The sequence below is a fragment of the Pogona vitticeps genome, chromosome 3 (genome assembly GCF_051106095.1).
Source record: "Pogona vitticeps strain Pit_001003342236 chromosome 3, PviZW2.1, whole genome shotgun sequence".
Classification (NCBI taxonomy): Eukaryota; Metazoa; Chordata; class Lepidosauria; order Squamata; family Agamidae; genus Pogona; species Pogona vitticeps.
Genome location: NC_135785.1, coordinates 5,831,438 through 5,853,581, shown reverse-complemented (window position 1 = coordinate 5,853,581; position 22,144 = coordinate 5,831,438). Strand labels below are relative to the sequence as shown.

The window sequence follows — 22,144 nt, the reverse complement described above, 5'->3', positions numbered from 1 at the left end:
AAGGTAAAGGTAAAGGTTCCCCTTGACAATTGTTGTCCAGTCATGTTCGACTCTAGGGGGTGGTGCTTATCCCCATTTCCAAGCCATAGAGCTAGCGTTTTGTCCGAAGACAATCTCCCGTGGTCACGTGGCCAGTGCGACTTAGACACGGAGCGCTGTTACCTTCCCACCGAGGTGGTCCCTATTGATCTACTCGCATTTGCATGCTTTCGAACCGCTAGGTTGGCGGGAGCTGGGACAAGCGATGGGCGCTCACTCCGTCGCGTGGATTCGATCTTACGACTGCTGGTCTTCTGACCCTGCAGCACACAAAGGCTTCTGCGGTTTAGCTCACAGCGCCACCACATCCCTTACAGCGCCACCACGTCCCAAAGCAATACATTAACATGACTAAAACAATACATGACTTAATCATAACTTAATCATAAGCAATGCAACTCTATTCGCCGGATTTGACTCCATGCGCCTACTCTAGTTGGTGCTTATGACTGGATTTTGGCCATGGAGGGGGGAGGTCAAGGACGGGCACATTTTTTTTTGCTCCTAAGAGTGTTTTTTTTTTTAAAAAAGCCACATCTGCAACAGCATTCATTTAAAAAAAGAGGACTTGCACATGCGTGTGTGCAAAATACAAAGTATGAGGTTTTTTTAAAAAGGGGAAAAATACCTTTTATTGCTCCGAAATCAAACAAACACACACACACACACACATACAGCTCTTTTGTAAAAGACTGCTGAAACTCTTGTCATGTCATCCAGTGTGTGGGGGAAGCTTGTGATTTTTTTTTTTAGGAGTAGACCAGGTGTAGTCCAAAAAATATACAACGTGGCATACTGCTAGGGACTCCTACCGTTCCTCCCAGGCACCAGGGGGCAGCAAAGACCCTTTTGAAGGGACTCGGTGAACCAAGGAAGACTTGATGGGGTAGAGGTTGGGAATGGCAGACCATTGATGTGCATGCACGATCAGAAAGCATCTTGGCATGACCTTACCCAGCGAAGCAGTGGGCAGCCGTGAGGACCCAGGCGTCCTCCACCAGCACCCCTCCGCACATCAACTCCCCGTTGAGCCGGACGGACACCAGCCATGGCCAGGCTCCAGGCCAGGAGGGGCTGCCCCCCACAATCTTCCCTTTGGCCATTGTTGCGTTGGGGGCCGGAACCCTCTGCTGCCCACACAGCCCTGGGAGGGAGGAGGAAGCAAAGGGGAGATGTTAGAGGATCGGAAAGGGTATTAGCCTCTAGATTCGTCCACTTCCTGGGGTGCATCAAGTCTCCGGCCAACCACGAGGGAACCTCCTGTCTCTTATTGCCCCGACTTTGGCTTCATAAAAACGAGAATCAACAAGAATTTGTGTTTTTTTTTTAAAAAAGGACTAAAGAACTCAAAATCCCCTAGGCGGCATGGCCAATACCTGCGCTGGCTGCGAGATTCTGAGAGTTCAATTCTTGAAAGGCAACCGTTCCAAACTAAAATAACTCACTTTTTGGAGTTTAGGACAGGACCGAAAAAGGAGGAATGGATGAGCAAAGAAGATTACGGGGAGGTATAACAACACTTTTCAAGGGTGTGGAAGGTAGTCCTACAGAGGAGGGGCAGGATCTGTTCTCGATCATCCCAGAGTGCAGGACACGCAACCGTGGGCTCAAGTTAACGGAAGCCAGATTTCGGTTGAATATCAGGAAAAACTTCCTAACTGTTAGAGCAGTATGACAATGGAACTAATTGCTTTGGGAGACGGTGAGCGCTCCAACACTGGAGGCGATGAAGATAAAATTGAGGAACCCTCTGTCAGATCTGCTTTGATTTGGGTTCTTGCCTTGAGTAGGGGGTTTGGACTCAATGGCCTTCTAGATCCCCCCCTGCCCCATTATTCTATGATTCTACGTTGGGCTGTTGCTGATTTATTTGATTTTAAACCAGCGTTATAAGCCAACATTTCCCAAAATTCAGCATCCAGCAAGTTCTGGATCGCAAAATGTAAATGGGTGACGTTGCCTAGAGCTGCCAGAATTCTTTCTGACAAGATTTCCAGGACATAAGAAACCTAACAATTCAGCAGGTAAGGCTTTGGGCTGAAACATGACATTGGTTCAAAAGGGAGCTCAAGTCCACTAAAAGTTTTAGGCAATTGTGCTCGATGTTTATTTTAATAGACAATCTGTTGAACTAGGAGCATCCTTATTTATATTCTGAGTCTCTGGGGTGTAGCTTCAGTAACAATAATGAGGATGGTCATAATGGTGCGGTATCAAGTTGATTCCAACTTCGTTTCGTTTAGTCGTGCCCAACTCTTCGTGACCCCATGGACCAGAGTACGCCAGGCCCTCCTATCTTCCACTGCCTCCCGGAGTTGGGTCAAATTCATGTTAGTTGCTTCGCAGACACTGTCCAGCCATCTCATCCTCTGTCGTCCCCTTCTCCTCTTGCCGTCACACTTTCCCAACATCAAGGTCTTTTCCAAGGAGTCTTCTCATGAGATGGCCAAAGTATTGGAGCCTCAGCTTCAGGATCTCTCCTTCCAGTGAGCACTCAGGGTTGATTTCCTTTAGAATTGATAGGTTTATTCTCCTTGCAGTCCAAGGGACTCTCAAGAGCCTCCTCCAGCACCACAATTCAAAGGCATCAATTCTTCGGTGGTCTGCTTTCTTTATGGTCCAGCTCTCACTACCACACATCACGACAGGAAAAACCATAGCTTTGACTATTCGGACTTTTGTTGGCAAGGTGATGTCTCTGCTTTTTAAGATGCTGTCAAGGTTTGTCATCGTTTTCCTCCCAAGAAGCAGGCGTCTTTTAATTTCATGGCTGCTGTCTCCATCTGCAGTGATCATCGAGCCCAAGAAAATAAAATCTGTCACTGCCTCCATATCTTCCCCTTCTATTTGCCAGGAGGTGATGGGACCAGTGGCCATGATCTTAGTTTGTTGGATGTTGAGTTTCAGGCCGTTTTTTGCACTCTCCTCTTTCACCCTCATTACAAGGTTCTTTAATTCCTCCTCATTTTCTGCCATCAGAGTGGTGTCATCTGCATATTGGAGGTTGTTGATATTTCTTCTGGCAATCTTAATTCCGGCTTGGGATTCCTCCAGTCCAGCCATTTGCATGATGTATTCTGCATATGTGTTAAATAAGCTGGGGGGCAATATACAGACTTGTCGTACTCCTTTCCCAAATTTGAACCAATTACTTGTTCCATTTCAACTTATGGCAACCCTTTTGGGGTTTTTCTAGGTAGAGAATACTCTGAAGTGCTTTACCCTTCCCTTCCACTAGGGGCGCCCTGGGACTACTGTGCAGGTTTCCCAAGGCTACCCAGGCTGGCTTTTTCTCCTCTGGAGGCACAGAGTGACGAATCAGACTCCCAACCTCTGGCTCTCCATCCAGAGCTATCCTGCCAACTGGCAACTTTAGCAAAGAACACACACGGAAAAATTTGTAAAAAGCATTTTTGAACCACATTCCTTGGTTTGAAACAACACAGCAGTTCCTTCCTACCAGCGCCTCAAGTACAGCCCGCCCACCCCCTTTTCTGTGGCTTCTCCCTCCCGCTTCCTCATTTCCTCCAGCAAAAATGCATATATAAATTGCCACATCCTGAAAACCTCCCAGAGAAGTCATTCAGCTTTTGAAATGAGCTTCAGCAACATCTATGGCCTTGGAACATCCAGTTTTCTAAACCAGGTGTGGCTTTTGAGCCACTTCCCATGGCAGCGATGCTTACTGAGTGCATGGCTTGCCAGCGTTCCTTTTTTTAAAAAAAGAACTACAACCCCCAGAATCCGCCAATGAGCCAGGCCGGCCGGGGATTCTGGGGGTTGTAATCCGAAAAAAGGAACACTCCTGAGTGCCGATCTTGTCTTTACTCTCTGCGGCACGTTTTGTCTGCTTCTTGACGGTGGCCTGAACTCGACACCAGAGAGACCAGACTGGCCGAACTGAGATGGGGGGGGTATCGGCCCCTTGGTTCCCAAAAAAACAGAGGCAGGAGGAGAGAAGGGGGGGCTCTTTGAGAATTTGGGAAGGAGGGAGAGAAGAAGGCCACGGCCACCACTCCTGTGCTCACGGAGCTGTCAAGCTTAATCCCAATTAACAAGGTGAGTGTTTTGTCCTCGGAGAGCAGCCCTCGGCCTGGTGGCCCCGTCAGCGGCCAGGGTTGACCTTTCCCCCTTGCGGAGAACAGCAGGAAACAGATGCCGGGGGCACCAGCCCTGGCCGGAGCCCTGCGGTGCTGAGGCTGTCAAAGGGGACAGAGAAACCGCCATGCACACGAAGCCGCACATCCGCACAGCAGCGGATTAACCAGGCTGGGGGGCCTCCTCCGGGGAGAGGTTTCCTCTTCTGCCAGAGATGCTTATTTCAGCTTCTGGGCAAGGAGGGGCGTTTTTCCGAGCCGGCCACGCCGAGGGTTTGCCGTCTCACCTGGAAGGGACTGGTCGGCAACCGTATTCAAATAGTCCATGTCGCTCTCCAGGCCTGCGGGAGGAGAAGGAAGGGGAGGTTAGTGTGGGTCCTCCAGTGGCAAGCACCTCGCCTGGGGCGACTCGAGAAACCTGCGAGGGCGATTCTCTGGTGGCACTAAAGGTCCTCCGTGAAGCCATCTCCTTAAGCTGAGCCCCAGCGGCCACCACAATCTTTTCCCTCCTTTGCCCGGTTGCAGGGTCAACTGGGAGGATCCAGCCCCAGACTAAGGTCCTGTAGGTCCCATGGGGTCCCGGGGAGATTCAGGACCCACATACGTACCCATCTCGCTCACAACTGGAGGGCTACACCTGCGACCCCAATCCTCCCCATTTTCCCCTTACAAAATGGAAAGGGCTGCTTCAAAAGCTCTCACACCCTTAACACTCCAAAGCTGGAGGCCTTCAAGAGAAAACTGAGCAACTGTCTGTCGGGTCGGCTTGGATTTGGATTCCTGCCTTGAAGTGGGGTGTGTGTGTGTGGACCTGATGGCCTTAGAGGCCCCCTTCCGACTCCATGCTTCTAGGATTCTAAAAAAAAAGAACATTTCCAGAAACATGGGAGGACAGAGTTATGCCCAAGGCTAACTTTGGGTCAGCTTCAAACACGGCAGAATTGCTCCCTAGCCCTTAGAGGCCAGAAGAGGACTTTATGAAGCAAAGAATGGGGTATAATTGAACCCTGGGAGGGGGCACATGCAGCCCGCAGGGTACATGATACATATCGTAGGCTTACAAGGTCTGAGCGCTGGGACTGATTACCAAGGATGAGGGCCTTATCCGGATTCTGCTCATCCTTTTTCGGAGCTAAGCTGCCGTCTTCCCTTCCAGGTTGTTTACGCAGAGTACGCTGGGATGGGTTACTCTTGCATTCTGTGCTTGATTAAGAACCATTGGCTTTACAAAAGACCTGCTCTTGGTCAAGGCGAAAGGGCCAGTACCAGTCTCTTGAGCTGAAACAACATCGCTGCCCTGCATTTCAGGACTCTCCATAGGGGCGCAGCTATAAGGACTGTCATGAGCAGCACCATAAATGCAGCACAGGTCCATAGCCTATAAGCCCCAGAGAGAGACTGCCTTTCAGGGTGGTGTGGTCATGAGAATCAGATCATAACTATCCTATTTAGAGTCGAAGGCGATTGCATATGGATCTCTTCCAGCCCCTCCCCCGGCCTCCATTCTGGCAGCATCCCCATTGTGCGACCATTTGCACAAACGGTTATGTGTCCAAGCTTACAACCGAGGCAAACACCAGGAATGCAAACAGGAGCTGGCCAGAGGATGGGGAGCCTTCCATTCCAAAGAGGACGCCAGTCGTTGTGCACAATTTGTGTGCAACGTTACTAAATTCTCATGTCCCATCTGAACCTTGCGCCCCCAACTCAGAGCAGATTCCAAAAAGTTTTATTTTTGCTGGTCGCCCATGGAAGTTTGTCTTTCATCATGCGTAAATCCTGATTTGAAGGAGAGAAACAACATAGAGTACAAGAATCCAGCCAGCCCTGCTTTTACAGAGTTTGGAAAAGTTGTTGTTGTTGTTGTTGTTGTTGTTGTTGTTGTTGTTGTTGTTGTTGTTGTTGTTGTTGTTGTTGTTGTTGTTGTTGTTGTTGTTGTTGTTGTTGTTGTTGCAGTTCAATGCCAAGCCCAGCAGCAGACAGGGCTGGATTAATCATTAAGCAAAATAAGCACATGCTTAGAGCATCGACAAGAGAAAGGGTCATCACAGATTTTTTTTTCAGTGCCCAAATCTGTCTTAAAATTTTAATATTACACATTAATCAATCATTACTAGCTATAGTCCGTATTTCTTTATACTATTCATTCAATTTAAATGCTTTACCATAGGACTCCCCTATTCACCAGAGATTGGGTCCGAGTCCCTGTGGACACTGAAAACTGTGGATAATAGATAACCACCTCCTTATTGAAAGTAATTGAGTATGAACCACTAAAGACTCGCCTAGTGAGAACATTCATTTTAAGTAAAATTACCCATTACCATCATCATCATTTGATGTGTTTTTTGTTTCTTTTTATGACATCTATATTTTGGGAGGTGGGGTGGGGTTAAGGATAAAACAAGCTGCTGATCATTTAGAGACCCATGGCCTTCATCCTATACAGTAGGTGCAAGCCAAAGAAATCACTACCACTGTTAAAAACACTCCCGAACGGGTTTTCAGCTCTTGTTTGAGCTTTTCAGTTTACAGATTCTGACAAAATCTGTCCACATCAATCAAAGCGTGAAACGGCAAGATTGGGCTGGAAACCAGTAACTTGATTGCCCGTGTTGTTCTGTATACAATACGTAGCTGGGAGTATTTTTTGCCACATGCTGTACAATTAGATTTTCATGTCCAAAATGTGTGCATGATACTATTTTTCCCCCCCAAGCCGCAGGACCCATTACCCGTTAAATTCATAGGGGGCACCAGAATCTTTTCGGTGCTCAGAGCCTCTAAAGGTCTTCTTAACCCAGCCGCAGGGTTGTGGAAGAGGAATTCTGGAAGGGGTAAAGGTAAAGGTTCCCCTTTGAGTCCAGTTGTGTCTGACTCTAGGGCACGGTGCTCATCCCCGTCTCCAAGCCGTAGAGCCAACGTTTGTCCGAAGACAGTTTCCGTGGTCACGTGGCCAGCGTAACTAGACACGGAACGCCGTGACCCTCCCACCATGGTGGTACCTATTTATCGGCTCACATTTTTACATGCTTTCGAATGGCTAGGTTGGTAGGAGCTGGGACAAGCGATGGGAGCTCCCTCAATCGCGTGGATTCGATCTTACGAAGGCTGGTCTTCTGACCTTGTAGCACAGAGGCTTCTGTGGTTTAACCCACAGCGCCACCCACATCCCTCTACTGGAAGGGCTAGTCCCCCAAGATAACTTTCCGGAGGTCTCCTTCCTCAGCCTGCCACTAGTACGTCTTCACTTACGGCATTCCTGCAGCCGCAGCTGGCAGTGACTGGCCATAAGGTGGATGCAACCGTCAGGATCCCGTGCCTGGCCCATGCAGAGGTGCCGGTAAGCAGCGCAGACTTTGCTAAGGGCCCAGTTCCTAGCTGGCTGTTCTGGGATTGTTTGGGCTCGCAACACAGCTTCGCAGCTGGGCAGGGCGTCTGGGGGCGCGTCCGAGGCTGTGGAGAGAAGCAGAGGTAGGGAAATAAGGCTGAAGGTCAGATCACACATGAATTCATATTTCCCATAATGATCAGGTTCTCCCGGGCATGCGAGGCCTTCAAAATCCTACGTGGGTGTGATCAGGCAGGAAGCCGGTGTTGACTTCCTGATGACCAAACACAAAACAAAAACAACCTTATTTTTGCAACAGAGTGAGATAAGCAGATGCTTGTTGCCTCTTAAGACAGCTCTGCTTCTAATAATGTGCTAACTGCATCATATTGTTCTATGGCTAGAAGCTGATCTTCTGGTGGACCCAAGAGGCCACCGGTTGTTCTAGGCACATTAAAATTCTCCTTCCTTCGCTCTGTTGGGTGCGCAACAGCACAGCCATCACATAGGGATGACATCCTTGATTATTAAGACCCTGATACTCTTCCTTCCTTTCAGATTTCAGTATCTCTTGCTTCTTCGCTTCACCTCCTATGGTGTATCATAGTTTTGCACTGCAAAAATCAAAGGATCCTGGATCGCTGGTTCCCTCAAAATATTTTTTGGACTTCAACTCACGGAAGCATTGAGTCAATGGGTCAATTGGGGGGGGTTGGTTTCTGGAGGTTGCAGTCCAAGAACATCTGGAGACTCACCGACTGCAAACCACCGGTCTAGATCATGTTTCCTGGAAGGCAGAGGAGACCAAACAGCTAATGAGCTCCACAGACACCCTCCTGTGGCTCCTTCAAAAGGGCAGGGGGTGGCCTTCCTCCTCCTTCAGTCTCTCCACAACAAATATATATATGCCTCGTGGTGCAGAGGTTAAACTGCAGTACTGCCGCTGAAACTCTGCTCACAACCCAGATTCAATGCCTGGTAGCCAGCTCAAAGTTCACTCAGCCTTCCATCCTTCCAAGATGAGTAAATTCAATACCCAGCTCCCGGGGGGGGGGGCAGAGAGGGGCAACGTGTAGCCAAGTGTAAACCACCCAGAAAGTGCTTTAAACACTGTGGGGTGATATGCAAACAGCACGCTTTGCTTTTGTATTGCTTTGCTTTTATTTTTAATGAACCTACGTTACACTGCACAATTCAAACTTTAAAAAGTAAACACAAAGCACATACCTGTACTTTATACATAAGACTTCCAAGCAACGATGACCATATGCCCCCCCGGGACAAATTATCTTTGCTTCCTGGATTCCCCTTCCCTTTCCAAAATTGTAACGGTTGTTGCAAGGGTGTGCTTGTGTTCCCCTTTATTAACACACAGTCAATAAATTATCCCAAAATATATGTAAAATATGCATTTTTAAACAATCCTTTCTTTAATATACACATTAATTTATCATTAATAGATATGTAGTCTGTATTTCTTTATACCGTTCATTCAATTGAATTGCTTTACCGTAGGACCCTGTATCCACTGGGAATTGTTTCCAAGCCCCCGCGGATACCGAAAACCGTGGATAATAGCAAACATTGTACATATATTCTTTTCACATTTTCAACATTTTCAGGCCTTGGATAAGTGAAATCACAGATACTGATCCAGTGGAAAGGGTTTTCTACTGTATTTCCCAGTACTTAGGTATCATGAATCTTGCTGCTGTTAATAAATTGGAAGCTCCCTAGTTAATTCCTCCTTTTCCGCTTATTGATAAAGTTGCTATTTTAGGGCAATGAAGAGCGAGCCTCCATTCCTTCACTTTATGTTTTTATTTCTGCCATGCTCTCTCTGTGGGGGCTTCCCTTGAAAATGATCCAAATATGACAGTGGGTCCAGAAGGCGTCAGCCAGATTGGTGGATCGTGTGATTTAATTAATTAATTAACTAATGTTTGTCCTCCGCCTTTCTCCCGATATAAGGACTCAAGGCGGCCGACAAAGTTTTTAAAAGACAAGGACAGTTGAAAATGGATTGTATTGCAATATTACAAACAGGGAAGCTTCTTACCTGTTGAACAACAATGGGATAAACTCATTTGAAACCAGATGAAAATGGTTAAAAGTACAAATGTTCCCACATTGCACCCCTTCCTGACAGCCAGTCACTGGTCAAAAGCCTGGCTGAACACAGAGACCTGTTACCTGCTACTGGAATGACAGAAATGAGCAGTGCATGTTGGCTTTCGTTCCTGGTAGTGGTAATTCCACACCTTGGAAGCAACCACCAAAAACAGCCCTTTTGTAGAGTGAATGGCTCTTAATTGCCCGTTCAAGACTCAATCCTGCTCAACTACACTGCATCTCAGAAAGGGCTCTGAGCCTGTTAAACCCTGGCTCTACGACCCCACCTGTTTGATGACACAAAGCCCGGGAGCGCCACGGAAAAGACAAGGAACTTAGTATTGCCCTCCCACCTCTGGGACTGGGAACACTTTGCACGGGCCCCCAGCAGGGGCGGTTTTCGGTGGGTGGGAACTTACGGGAGCATTCCTGGGTCCAGTTTCCACAGTCTCCAAAAAGGCAGAGCGTGCACGCCTCGCACTGCTGCAGCCTCCGCCTGTGCTCCGAGACGGCCGCCTCCGTGGCCAGCAGGGCGTTCTTCATGGCGGCCTCCAGCACCAGGGTGCCCCTGTTGGAGAGCGCTGGAAAAGGGGGACAGAGAAGCTGGCATTAGGAGGATGGTTGCCATGTCTAGGGAGGAAACCACTGGCAAGACCCTAACCCATTCCCCCCCTGCCCACCGGATCTCCCCCGGCAAAGGCACACGGGGCCTGTGTTTTCGTTCAGTGCCTGGGAAGAGGCCAGTGGCGAAGAAAGAAACATGACCAAGGGAGAAACACCATGCAGTTGCAGAGGAAAATCAGTTCTCCCTGATGCACCTTCATGCTCAGTGGATGAGTGGTCTTAACCAACCAGATAGGCGGGATATAAATAAAATAAAATAAAATAAAATAAAATAAAATGAATGAATGAATGAATGAATGAATGAATGAATGAATGAATGAATGTATCTCCCCGTTCGTGCATTCACAGCCATTGATACGTATGATGAAGGAAAATCCGTGGTGGACGTGGCAGGACTGATCCAGTGAGCCTAGCCTGCCAAAAAAACAACAACCCAACTCTTGACCACTTATTGACCATTACACGCCACACTCAACTCGCCTTGTGGTGCAGCAGTTAAAACAAGTCAAGACTGCTCACCACGCTCGTTTTCAGATCTGTAAGGTCGATGAGTGAAATGCCAGCTGGGGCAAATTCCTGACGGTGCATCAGCAAGGAAGCTGGTTCCACTCCCTGGCAGGAGCTGCATCTTTACAGCAACCCTGCAGGAAGGTTGTTACCACGAGTTATCTGAAAATTGGAACCAAACGGCTTAAAACACATATCCTGTTTTAACCCACGTTTCACACGGCAGGATGGGAGCAGCTGCTGCCGCCGTCCAGCCAGCCACCAGACCAGCTTTCTTGCCCGGCTGACCACAGAGGAAGCTTGACTGGCAATTAAAACAGGGAGGAGAGCGCATTTCAAAAAGCAGTGGGGCTTAAGTCATAGGAAGTGACCAAAGTTACCTTCATATTCCAACTGGTTTTCTACAGGTATATAGCTCACTTTCTCTAAGGAAAAAGGTGTGGGGGAAGCAAAGCGCAAAGTGTGGAAGGCTAGTTGACTCCTCAAATCAACTCTGCATCTCCCTCGCCCTTCTGGCACGGAAAAATCTGACTTCCTGGGGGGAAAGCCAGGTGGAAAAGGGCCAGTCGGCTCTTTGGCGCTTCGGCCGGGGAGCCTCGGACGTCATCCGGCCCTCCAAGACTTGTGGGGAATGTGAATTCTGGCCTATCGTCCCTTTTCCTGGCTTAGCTAGTGAGCAGAGAGATGATCCATTTATCATTTCCCCTTCCGAGAAAGCGGGTTTGGGGTACAGGCAAGTAAAGTTTGTTCCTACAAACTTAAGTCTGTGTAAAACAAGGTCCAAAAGCTAGTAGATCGGGTTTCCAACGAGATCCAATGTCGCAAAATGAGCCGCCATGTTCAAAACCCCTTTCTTATGCTTTGCCTGGATCTATGGATCAGTCAATCTTACACCCCAGAAATACCATCAGAAATACCATCAGAAGGTGCAGTCACACAATATAACACTTCTGCCATTATTTAAATCATCATTTAAATGTATAAATTTCGGCTCATATGACACACAGGTAACATCAATTCATTTGGCCATCCCGCACCTTGCCAGCACGGCCTTTTTAACATGATCGGATCCCTGTATTGCACCAGTCCTTATCATTTTGGCAGGCATGAACATTGCGGACATTTTTTTTTACTTCGAGATTGAGCCACGCTTTGGAGTGCCATGGCCACCGCACTCCTACCCTCTTTCTTGAATTTTTTAAAAAGTGCTTAGTGATAAATCGCTTACTATCTTCAGAAAGTTCTTGCAGCAGCAGAAGCGATAACAACACAGAGTGCATTGCTCAGAAGGAAACAGCCTTTCCCGGTAGAAGGAAGGAAGGAAGGAAGGAAGGAAGGAAGGAAGGAAGGAAGGAAGGAAGGAAGGAAGGAAGGAAGGAAGGAAGGAAGGAAGGAAGGAAGGAAGGAAGGAAGGAAGGAGAAGATTTATTTTTATTTATTTATTTATTAGATTTTTACCCTGCCCCTCTAAACAATGTCTACTCGGGGCGGCTTGGAAGATGAAGGAAGGAAGGAAGGAAGGAAGGAAGGAAGGAAGGAAGGAAGGAAGGAAGGAAGGAAGGAAGGAAGGAAGGAAGGAAGGAAGGAAGGAAGGAAGGAAGGAAGGAAGGAAGGGCTACAAGTACTGTAACATATATCATCAGGTGGTACATCGATTAATAGTTGGAAGTGACAGGAAAAGAGTGATAGATTGCATATGATTTTAAAAAAAGAATAAATATTTAGGGCAGCAGGAACCCAGAAACAAGACGGAAAATAAATTGATGTATATGAGACAACACATGTATCTTACAAAACTGGTACAAACAGCAAGAAATTTATCCATTGAACAGATAGCCATGTGAATGGACTCCGCGATATATCTACCACATGACTGTACATACAAATATATCGATATATATATAAAAAGGAGGAAAAAGAAGCAGTTCAAATGTCTCTGTGTGGTTAAGGCCCTATGTCCGTCCCTTCTTCTTACTGCTCAAACATGAGATACGCATGCAGAACAGCAGGCGGGATTCCCATGGCGCTTGAAAAAGCCTGTTTCTGACAGACTGTGGGTCAATTTACTGTTCCGGACTACAACGCCCATGTTCACTGGGGATCCTGGGATTTGTAGTACTAAAATGTTTTGAGCCTCTGCTTGCCTGCAATTCCCTCCCTGGGATGTCAGAAACAAACAAAACCTTGACTAGACAGACCTTGGTTATCGGGCAGCCGAGTGGTTCTTCCTTATTGCTCAAATTATCTGTCAACCTCAGCACAAATTTATTTAAATGCCACATGGGGGAAAAAATAAACACCTGTTCTATGCTTTTGAAACCTATGGTTTCCATCCTGTCTAAAGGAATTAATGATAGCAACAGGTTGTTCCTGGAGAGAATTCAACTATATCTATTTTTATTATTTATTATTTACATCTGTATTCCACCTAAGATGGCTTTCCTCCTCCACATTTTTAGGTACACACAGATCCTATGAGGTAGGTGAATCTGAGAAAGTGTTACCCAGTAAATTCCATGGCTTAGGATACAGACAGACCTTTTGGTCTGACTCAGTCTGTCTTCCAGTAACCCAACGACGCACAGAAAATCACGGACCAACCCCACACGGACCAGCCCCATGCTGCTTTCTTCTCAGTCTGGATTTTTTTTTTTTTTTTGCCCCGTGGCAAACCTACTCTTTTTTTAGACCTGGGGTGGAGCAATCAGGATCGGATGAAGAGTCACTTTAGAGGAGATTGCATCTAGGGAAGTTAACCTTTCCGGTGTGATCCAACATGATCCTATAACGCCATCCGATCACACCACCAGTAAGAGCAAAAGCCATAACCAAGAAGCTGACCGCCGAAGAATTGATGCTTTTGAATTGTGGTTCTGGAGGAGACTCTTGAGAGTCCCCTGGACTGCAAGGAGAACAAACCCATCCGTTCTGAAGGAAATCAACCCTGAGTGCTCACTGGAAGGACAGATCCTGAAGCTGAGGCTCCAATCCTTTGGCCATCTCATGAGAAGAGAAGACTCCTTGGAAAAGACCTTGATGTTGGCTAAGTGTGAGGGCAAGAGGAGGAGAAGGGGACGACAGAGGATGAGATGGTTGGACAGGGTCATCGAAGCAACCAACATGAATCTGACCCAACTCCGGGAGGCCGTGGAAGACAGGAGGGCCTGGCGTGTTCTGGTCCATGGGGTCACGAAGAGTCGGATACGACTAAACAACGACAACAAAAGGGGCACTCTACCCCTTACACTGGTGTCTCAAGATTTCCAGACATCTGCTATCTGAGGATGTCTGAAAGATGCAGAATGGAGTTTATATCCTACTCTCAGGTAGTAGCCGTAGCAGTTCTTCCAGCACCTGTAGGATTTTTTGCAGGAATTTTCAAGATCCTTTACGTAAACATCCGGTGAAGGTGAGATTAATTCTTGGGACACTCTTGAGGGACGGAGTGGAATTATTTCCTTTACAGGGTTTCTGAAAGTGGGGAAAGGAATTTGTTTTGGACTTCTAGACTTGCATAGTCTTAAAGGTACTGCTGTGTTTTTCGCTGCAACCGGCTGAGATCGCTGTTGCTTGCTTGGACATTTCTTCCAAATGTGTGCTTTTCCCCCGTTTTTTTTTCCTCACCAGAATGGCTCCCTCCTCTCAGTGAAAAGTTACTCCACAGCTCTCCTCTCATTTCAGTTTAGCAGATCTTCTCTGGTTTTTTAAAAAAAGGAGAGGCCGATCGAAACATAGGCACCTGGATCCTCCATAAAATCCATGGTTGGAGTTGTAGTGATGTGCACTAATAAGGCTGGCCTACCTCGTAGGGTTCTTGTGCAGCTAAAAAAATGTGGAGGAAGAAAGCCACAATGTAGATGTAAATAATAAATAATAAAATAGATATGGTTGAATTCTCTCCAGGGATAGGAATGACATGTTGCTGTCATTAATTCCTTTAGACAGATGGAATACAGTCCCATAGGTTTCCAAGCACAAAGTATTTTTTTCCAACGTGGCATTTCGATCAGTTTGTGCTGAAGTTGATCGATAATTTGAGCAAAATGACGTAAGAACTGCTTTTCCGCATCGCAATCAAGGGCTGTCTAATCCAAGGTTTGTTTGTTTGTTCCCAACAGCCCACACACCCTGGGGAAATCACTGGCTTTGAACACCCTCTAGTTCTATCTTACACACTACATGTGAGGTTGGTCACCATTAAGAAACAAGGGGCAAGTTGTGGTTGTTCAAAACTCTGGAGGTGGTCACAAACCGCTCCAGTTAATTTATCAACATCTAGGAGTCACAGTGTGGTGAAGTGGATATAGTTATGGATTAGGACTCTAAAAATCCCCACTTGGCCATTGAAACTCCGTGGGCGAGTGGAACTGGAAAAACTACACCATACATATCTCACTTCCTTGAAAGCCCTATTAGGGTCATTATACACTGAGGCATGATACAATAGCACTTTTCGAATGTTTGAACGGCTGTCGTACAGAGGCGGGGCAGGATCTGTGCTCGATCATCCCAGAGTGCAGGACACATTATAATGGGCTCAAACGACAGGAAACCAGATTTTGATTGAATAGCAGGAAAAACTTATTAACTGTTAGAGCAGTATGACAATGGAACCAGTTGCCTTGAGAGGCGGTGGGCGCTCCAGCCCTGGAGGCATTCAAGAGGAAATTAACAACCATCTGTCAGACCTGCTTTGATCTGGATTCCTGCACGGAGCAGGAGGTTGGACCGGATGGCCTTAGAGGGCCCTTCCAACTCCATCAACCTAGGATTCTATAAGCCATTTCTGTCTTGAAGGCACGGAACAAACACTGCGGTCTTAGGAATGGTTGACGTTCTGGAGAGCTACATCTGAACGCAACAAACTATATGGGTTAAATAGTTCCAAAGGGACATACTGTGCTTATTCCAGAGTGTTTCCTCGGAATATTAGTGTGGGAGGGAGTTCTTTGCTAATACTTGGAAAACTCAGCAAATCTGGTAGCCAACACGGCCATGCTGACTTGGGGAAGTTGGAAACTGTTGTCCAGAAATTTCCCAAGCTCTATACAGACTTTTGCTGGCTGGATAGCTTAGTGGTTTAGGTCTCCAGCTGCGGAGAAAGAGGTTGGGAGTTCAATTCCCCTACTGGGCCTGCTTGACGGGAGCCAGACGTGATGATCCATAGGGTCCTTTCCAGATATGCATTTCTAAGAAGGTGATTATTGACAGTTCTACAAAGACAGTTTAGTGGTTTAGGGGATATGTCTGTGGAGCCAGAAGTTGGAGGTTCGATTCCCCACTGGGCCTCCTGTGAGTAAAATCAGCCTGGGTGGCCTTGGGCAAGCTGCACAGTGCCATCAGAAGAAAGGAAATGGGAATCCACTTCTGTCTGTTCTCTAATTAAGAAACCCTTCAAGGGGTCACTGCAAGTCAGAACCGCCTTGATGGCCCGGCGAGATACAGACTTGGCATATCAAAATCACAGTTCTGAACCCTTCGAAAGACATCGGGGAGCACAATCCGCCTGCGTCATGGAAAAACTGAAGCCAGTGAGATCCCATGAGAAGTCACTCTTTCTGGCAAACTAGAGGGAAAGTTAGTCTGCTTTAACCACTGCTCCACACTGCCTCCTGAAGCACAGCGCTTGCTGAACACCGTAAATTAAGTGTCCAACAGCGATGACAAAGGCTGGCTTTCCAAGCACTTTTGTTTATTCTCCTGTCTCCTGTTTTTTGGTCCACGCCAGCTTGATGCAGAAGACCTCCGGAGAACTCAAAACCTTGCCCGCTTTGTCGGTCTTTATAAGAAAACTCCAGTCCACTCCGATCTTTGTCCGTTTCAAACACACCAACATTGCGCACACGCAAGCAGACAATCGGTAGATTGGAGGTAAAAAGAAGGCAATGGTCCTCCTGATCTAAAAATCTAGGTCACTCTGCTGCTTTGGCCGTCTCTCTCCCCCATCCCACACCGGGGAAGCAAGGCTGCCAGGTGGACATTTAGCCAGGATTAGAAAGCTGCTGGCCGGCCAGCAACCGGGCTGCTCTTACCTCGCAAGACGCTGGGTGGCATCGGGTACAGCTCCTTGGCTAAGGGAGCAGCCAAGGCGGCCTCTGTCAGGCAGACCAGGAGGAAGAGGCTGGGATTCATGACCCAGGAGGGAGCAGAGACCGGTGGGATCAGAAAGTGCGAGCCGAGACCAAAGCCTCCCTGGCTGGCGGTCCAGAGTGGAGTGTGGCTTGGCTTTCCTCCTTTCTCTCTCCTTCCCACTGGCCAGTGACAAGTAGGGACAATACCCCCTGACTGCCTTTGTCTATATATACAGTGCAGGGGGGGGGGAGAGATCCACATTTCCCATGCTTTTGGGGTTGGGCACAAACAGCCGGATTCATTAAGGAAAGCGGCGATGCCAGGCAGGGTCTTGTGACGGAGATGGGAAAGGAGGTTTGGAGGTGGTGGTCCTGCTGGTGGCGGCGAGGGGTGGCCGTGGTGGTCTTCCCCCTGGGGAGATCCCAGTTTGGCTTCATTAGGGTTATTGAATCGCGCCAGCCCCTCGTTTGGCCTGCTGCGCCGGGCCCGAGGGGAAGTCGGCTCGCTTCCCCTCCGCTGAATGGGCCCATTGTTCGTGGGAGCCCCAGAACACGGCACCATCAAACGACCCGCCTTGCTTGATCATTTTCAATGCTTTTCATCTGCGCCAATGGAATATTGTCAGTCCAGATCACTTTGGCCTCAAAGCGGGGCGAGAGGCCGGACAGAAGGGGCGGCGGTGGCCGGGGAGGCAGAGCGGAAAACCTGGACTCCCTCTCTCTTGCTTTTCTCTCTCTCTCTCTCTCTTTCTCCTCCCCCCCCCCCGACTCCATCACCAGAGGCATGGGGTGGGGAAGGAAGTGGCCCTGCGCTGGGAAGGAGGTAGAAGACTATGGGGAGATGACACGGTCCTGCCACCACATCATCCTGAAGCTTCTTTTCCCAGCCTGGCTTCTGCAAGAGATGCTCCCAGACCATTGTTTTCCCAACGAAGCTTCGCCTCCTCCTGGCTGAGCCATATAATGAACCATTACGCAAGCTCCGCTGGCCGCCATGATGTGACTGGGGATGGAGTGCATTTGTGTGAACAGGACTGGGCCAAACTGTGGTTTGTGCATCTTGGCCCCTCCGGTCTGTGACTTTCAGAAAGGGGCCTCATTTTTTGGGGAGAGGCGGCCGTGGGGCGTCCAGTTTCGTCTCCAGCGTGGCCCCGTCGCGCTCGCCGCCGCCCAAAGTGGAGTGGGGACACCAGCCGAAAAGAATCCCAACCTCCTTCCAACGGTCGCCCACGTGGGTGTCTGGCCTGATTTGAAACAAAACGTCCACGGTTTCCCCTTCAACACCCTCGAGGCAGCCGTCCCCTGTTCTCCTTCCATGAACACATCTGTTTTATAACCCTGCCCAGGAGGATTCTGGGGAAATGGAGCAACGGAAGGCCTAAATGAATGTCACGGATGAGATCGGTTTTCCCATGTGCGTCTGCTAAGAAGGAGTGCAAGAAACACATGCGTGGTGATGGTAGTGGAGCTCAGCTGTTCTGCAATAACTTTGCTGATCAGGGCTTGGCGATCTAGGAGAAATGTGGATAATCATCTGGAAGGGACTCTATGGATTATCAAGTCCAGCCCGTCAAGGAAACACAGCGGGGAATTGAATCCCCAGCCTTTGGCTCTGCAGCCAGAGACCTAAACCACTCAGCTATCATAGAATAATGAAGTTGGAAGGGGCCTACAAGATCATCAAGTCCAACCCCCTGATTAATGCAGGAATCCAAGTCAAAGCAGATCTGCCAGGGGGTGGTCTAAGTTTCTCTTGCACGCCTCCAGCGTTGGAGCACTCTTGAGGTCATTGATTCCATTGTCATACTGCTCTAACAGTCAGGAAGATTTTTTCCAGTGTCTTCTTCATAACTTTTGGTAGATGAGGGTAATGCACGAAGGAGGTGTTGCTGAAGAACTCTCTCTTCATTTGGTACCGTACAGAGGGCGGAGAACTTTGATGGGTCCAGGAACTAAGGATCCACCCCTGAAGCCTTATCTGGCAGAGATTGAGGGCGGGCTTTGGACACTCCCAGTCTATGGAAGTCTCTGCCAACAAAAGCTAGCCTACTCTCCTCCCCCCCCCCCCGTGCTTATTGTCCTTCTGGGAGGGGACAAAGGGAGAGATGAGGAACACAAATTTGCAAGCAGAGTGACCACCAGCAGTTCTTTAAATTTTGTTTCTCTTCCAGCTTCTCTCTCTCTCTGCTTTGACTAGAAAGGTGGAAGTGGTACCTCCACCCCAAAGACTTCAACCCCTCCACTTTTAAGCCAGTGGATTTCCTATGGGAACACGTTTAGCAACATGTGATTCAGGACCTCCTTTGCTAGAAACGCTTGCTTTTCTTTATCGGGCCGATGTTCTCAATGTTTCTCCAGCTTGCTACTCCATATGGCACCACAGCCTCACATGCTAGATGCTGTCTAGCTGATTCTGACTTATGGTGACCCTATGAATCAGTGGCCTCCTCAAGATCCTATCATTTATAGCCATGGAATCCTAGAATAATTGAGCTGGAGGGGGTACCTAAGGCCATCCAGTCCAACCCCCTGCTCAAGGCAGGAATCCAAATCAAAGCAGATCTGATGGATGTTTATTCAATTTTCTCTGGAATTCTCTCTCTCACCACCTTCTGAGGTCATGGGTTCCATTGTCGTACTGCTCTAACAGTTAGGACGTTTTTCTTGATGTTCAGCCTGAATCCGGCTTCCTGTACCTTGAGCCCATTATTACACATCCTGCACTCTGGGATGATTAAGAACTGATCCTATATGCTCCAGTTTTGTCAGCATAATTCTTGAAGTGCAGTGTCCAGAACTGGACTCGAAACGGGGCCTAAGCAGTGCTGAATAGAGAGGAACTCGTACTTCATGGGGTTTGTAGATTAATCTTCTCCAAATCCCATTCAGGTCTTGCAAACTCCAGGTTATGCCTTCCTTTATTGTGTCAATCCATGTCACCCACCTTATGTAGTCGGCCATATTCTTTTGAACATGTAGCCCTGTTCTTAGAAGCCTTTAAAGGAAAAAGATTTCAGAAATTCATAGATGACTTCCAGAGCTGACTTAAGCTATTTTGCTGTCTAAGGCAAACAGCACCTGTCATTCACCACAACACATTCCCAAAGTCACAGTGTACAGTCCTCTAGGCCAATTGCCTTAACTGGGCACTTGAGTAAGTTGCTGTTATGTGCCTTCAAGTCAGAACCAAATTTTTGTTGTTGTTGTCTGACTCTTTGTGACCCCATGGACCAGAGCGCGCCAGGCCCTCCTGTCTTCCACTGCCTCCCGGAGTTGGGTCACATTCATGTTGGTCACTTCGATGACACTGTCCAACCATCTCATCCTCTGTCGTCCCCTTCTCCTCTAGCCTCCACACTTTCCCAACATCAGGGTCTTTTCCAGGGAGTCTTCTCTTCCCATGAGATGGCCAAAGGATTGGAGCCTCAGCTTCAGGATCTGTCCTTCCAGGGAGCACTCAGGGTTGATTTCCTTCAAAATGGATAGGTTTGTTCTCTTTGCAGTCCAGGAGATTCTCAAGAGCCTCCTCCAGCACCACAATTCAAAAGTATCAATTCTTTGGCAGTCAACCTTCTTTATGGTCCAGCTTTCACTTCCATACATCGCTAATGGAAAAACCATAGCTTTGACTATGTGGACTTTTGTTGGCAAGGTGAGGTGTCTGCTTTGGTGACCCTAACAGGGCTTTCAGGTTAAGAAAGATGTCGCTCTATCCACTACGGCACAGTGTGTGTCCGCTTGAGTTAGAGAATAGTGCCTCTCCCCTGTCTTGCCAGTAAAAATGCAATCCTAATAGATGAAATTACTTTTTAGTTAGGCATCCTTCAGTCTTCAAAGACTATGGTAACGTGCTCTGTATGGAGGACTTGGAACAGTGCCTAGTGTGGCTGAGGAGGCCAATTCGAGAGGGACAATCTCTTCCACACTGAAGACAAATCCAATCTGACCCTTGTCCTGCTCCCTGCTTTTGTGACTTCCTCTTCACCTCAGCCTGCTGGACAAGGGTCTCTTCAAATTGGGAGAGGCCGTGATGCAATGCCTGCCTCCAGGCTGAACGCTCAGATGTCAGGGTTTCCCATCTGTTGAGGTCTATTCCTAAGGCCTCCAGATCTCGCTTGCAGATATCCTTGTATCACAGCCATGGTCTCCCTCTGGGGCGATTTCCCTGCACTAATTCTCCATACAGGTGATCCTTTGGAATCCGACCATCAGCCATTCTCACAACGTGCCCAAGCCAACGTAGACGTCACTGTTTCAGTAATGTGTACATGCTGAAAATTCCGGCTCGTTCTAGGACTACTCTGTTTGGAACTTTGTCCTGCCAGGTGATACCAAAAATCCGTCGGAGGCAACGCATATGGAAGGTGTTCAGATGAAATTACTACCATGTTTGAATATCAGTCCTCATGGCAAGTAACCTAAACCAGTAGAGAGGGTGACGGACAGAACTGTAGTCTGCTTGACTCAGGTATTCTTTCCTTCTCGCCTTTCTAATTAAGTACCTGTCCAGATTAGACTGAAGTTTTTAGGCTCTGCTTCCTTCCCACTTCATCTCCAGGAAATAGATGCTTTTGTCTTCATCCTCGGAATTCACAGCCACATGAATCCTCCGTAAGAACAGCAGCCACCCCCACACCCAGAGGAGATGGCTGTAGGGGCTTTTCGAAATGAAGGGTGCCATTCGATGGCCAGAGAGGATCACGGCTTATCCTGCTGGAGAAGACCTCCCTTAAAAGGGACCCTTCCGTCCATTTTGGAATCACTGAAGCCAGGCTCTGAAAAAAAAAAAGAGAACAGCCCAGCCACAGGACCAAAAAAGGTCCCGCTTAGGCACGGAGCAGGGTTTGGCTGGTTCTCAATCTCCATCCGATCATCAGAAAAATAAACTGAACTGTACTGTGCCAAAAATCATCCAGAACAGGAGGTATTCCTCTGGCTGATGGCACTCAGCATTAAGAGCCCTCCTTCGAATCTAGCATAGGCATCCTTCAATCTCGAGAGACTATGGTAACATGCTCTGAATCGAGGAGTGTCCTCTCCAGAGCATGAAGCCCGGGTAAGGTAATATGGAGGATAGGCTGTTACCCAAGCAGCAGATCCCCCCTCTCCACGTTGCTGAAATGGTCCAATGGAAAGGCAAGAGCCAATACAACTGGTTCCAGCAATGTCGCAGGAGTTGGCAGAACAACATGAACTGCCTTCGGGACTCCAGCTCCGGATTTTGCCTCGAGGTTAACTCCTGAAGCCTTTTCCATCAGTGGATATAGCCACAAGGCAGTGGAGGTTTGAAATTGGAGTTTTCCTTCTCCTAGATGGGCTGCCTTCCATGGCTGATGAGCCCCACCTACCCGGCCTGCCGCTGT

General features: G+C 48.1%; 1 protein-coding gene across 1 annotated transcript in view; it reads right to left on the bottom strand.

Annotated features, from left to right (window-relative positions):
• Positions 1-16,842, bottom strand: part of PRSS56 (serine protease 56) — a 29,973-nt gene extending 13,131 nt beyond the window's left edge. The window contains exons 1-5 of the mRNA XM_078389012.1: positions 16,743-16,842; positions 9,999-10,160; positions 7,392-7,592; positions 4,424-4,477; positions 994-1,183 (exon numbers count right to left, since the gene is read on the bottom strand). Of these exons, the coding sequence (XP_078245138.1) occupies positions 994-1,183; positions 4,424-4,477; positions 7,392-7,592; positions 9,999-10,160; positions 16,743-16,842 (707 nt within the window). The remainder of the gene's footprint in view (positions 1-993; positions 1,184-4,423; positions 4,478-7,391; positions 7,593-9,998; positions 10,161-16,742) is intronic.
• Between the last annotated feature and the right edge of the window lie 5,302 nt (positions 16,843-22,144).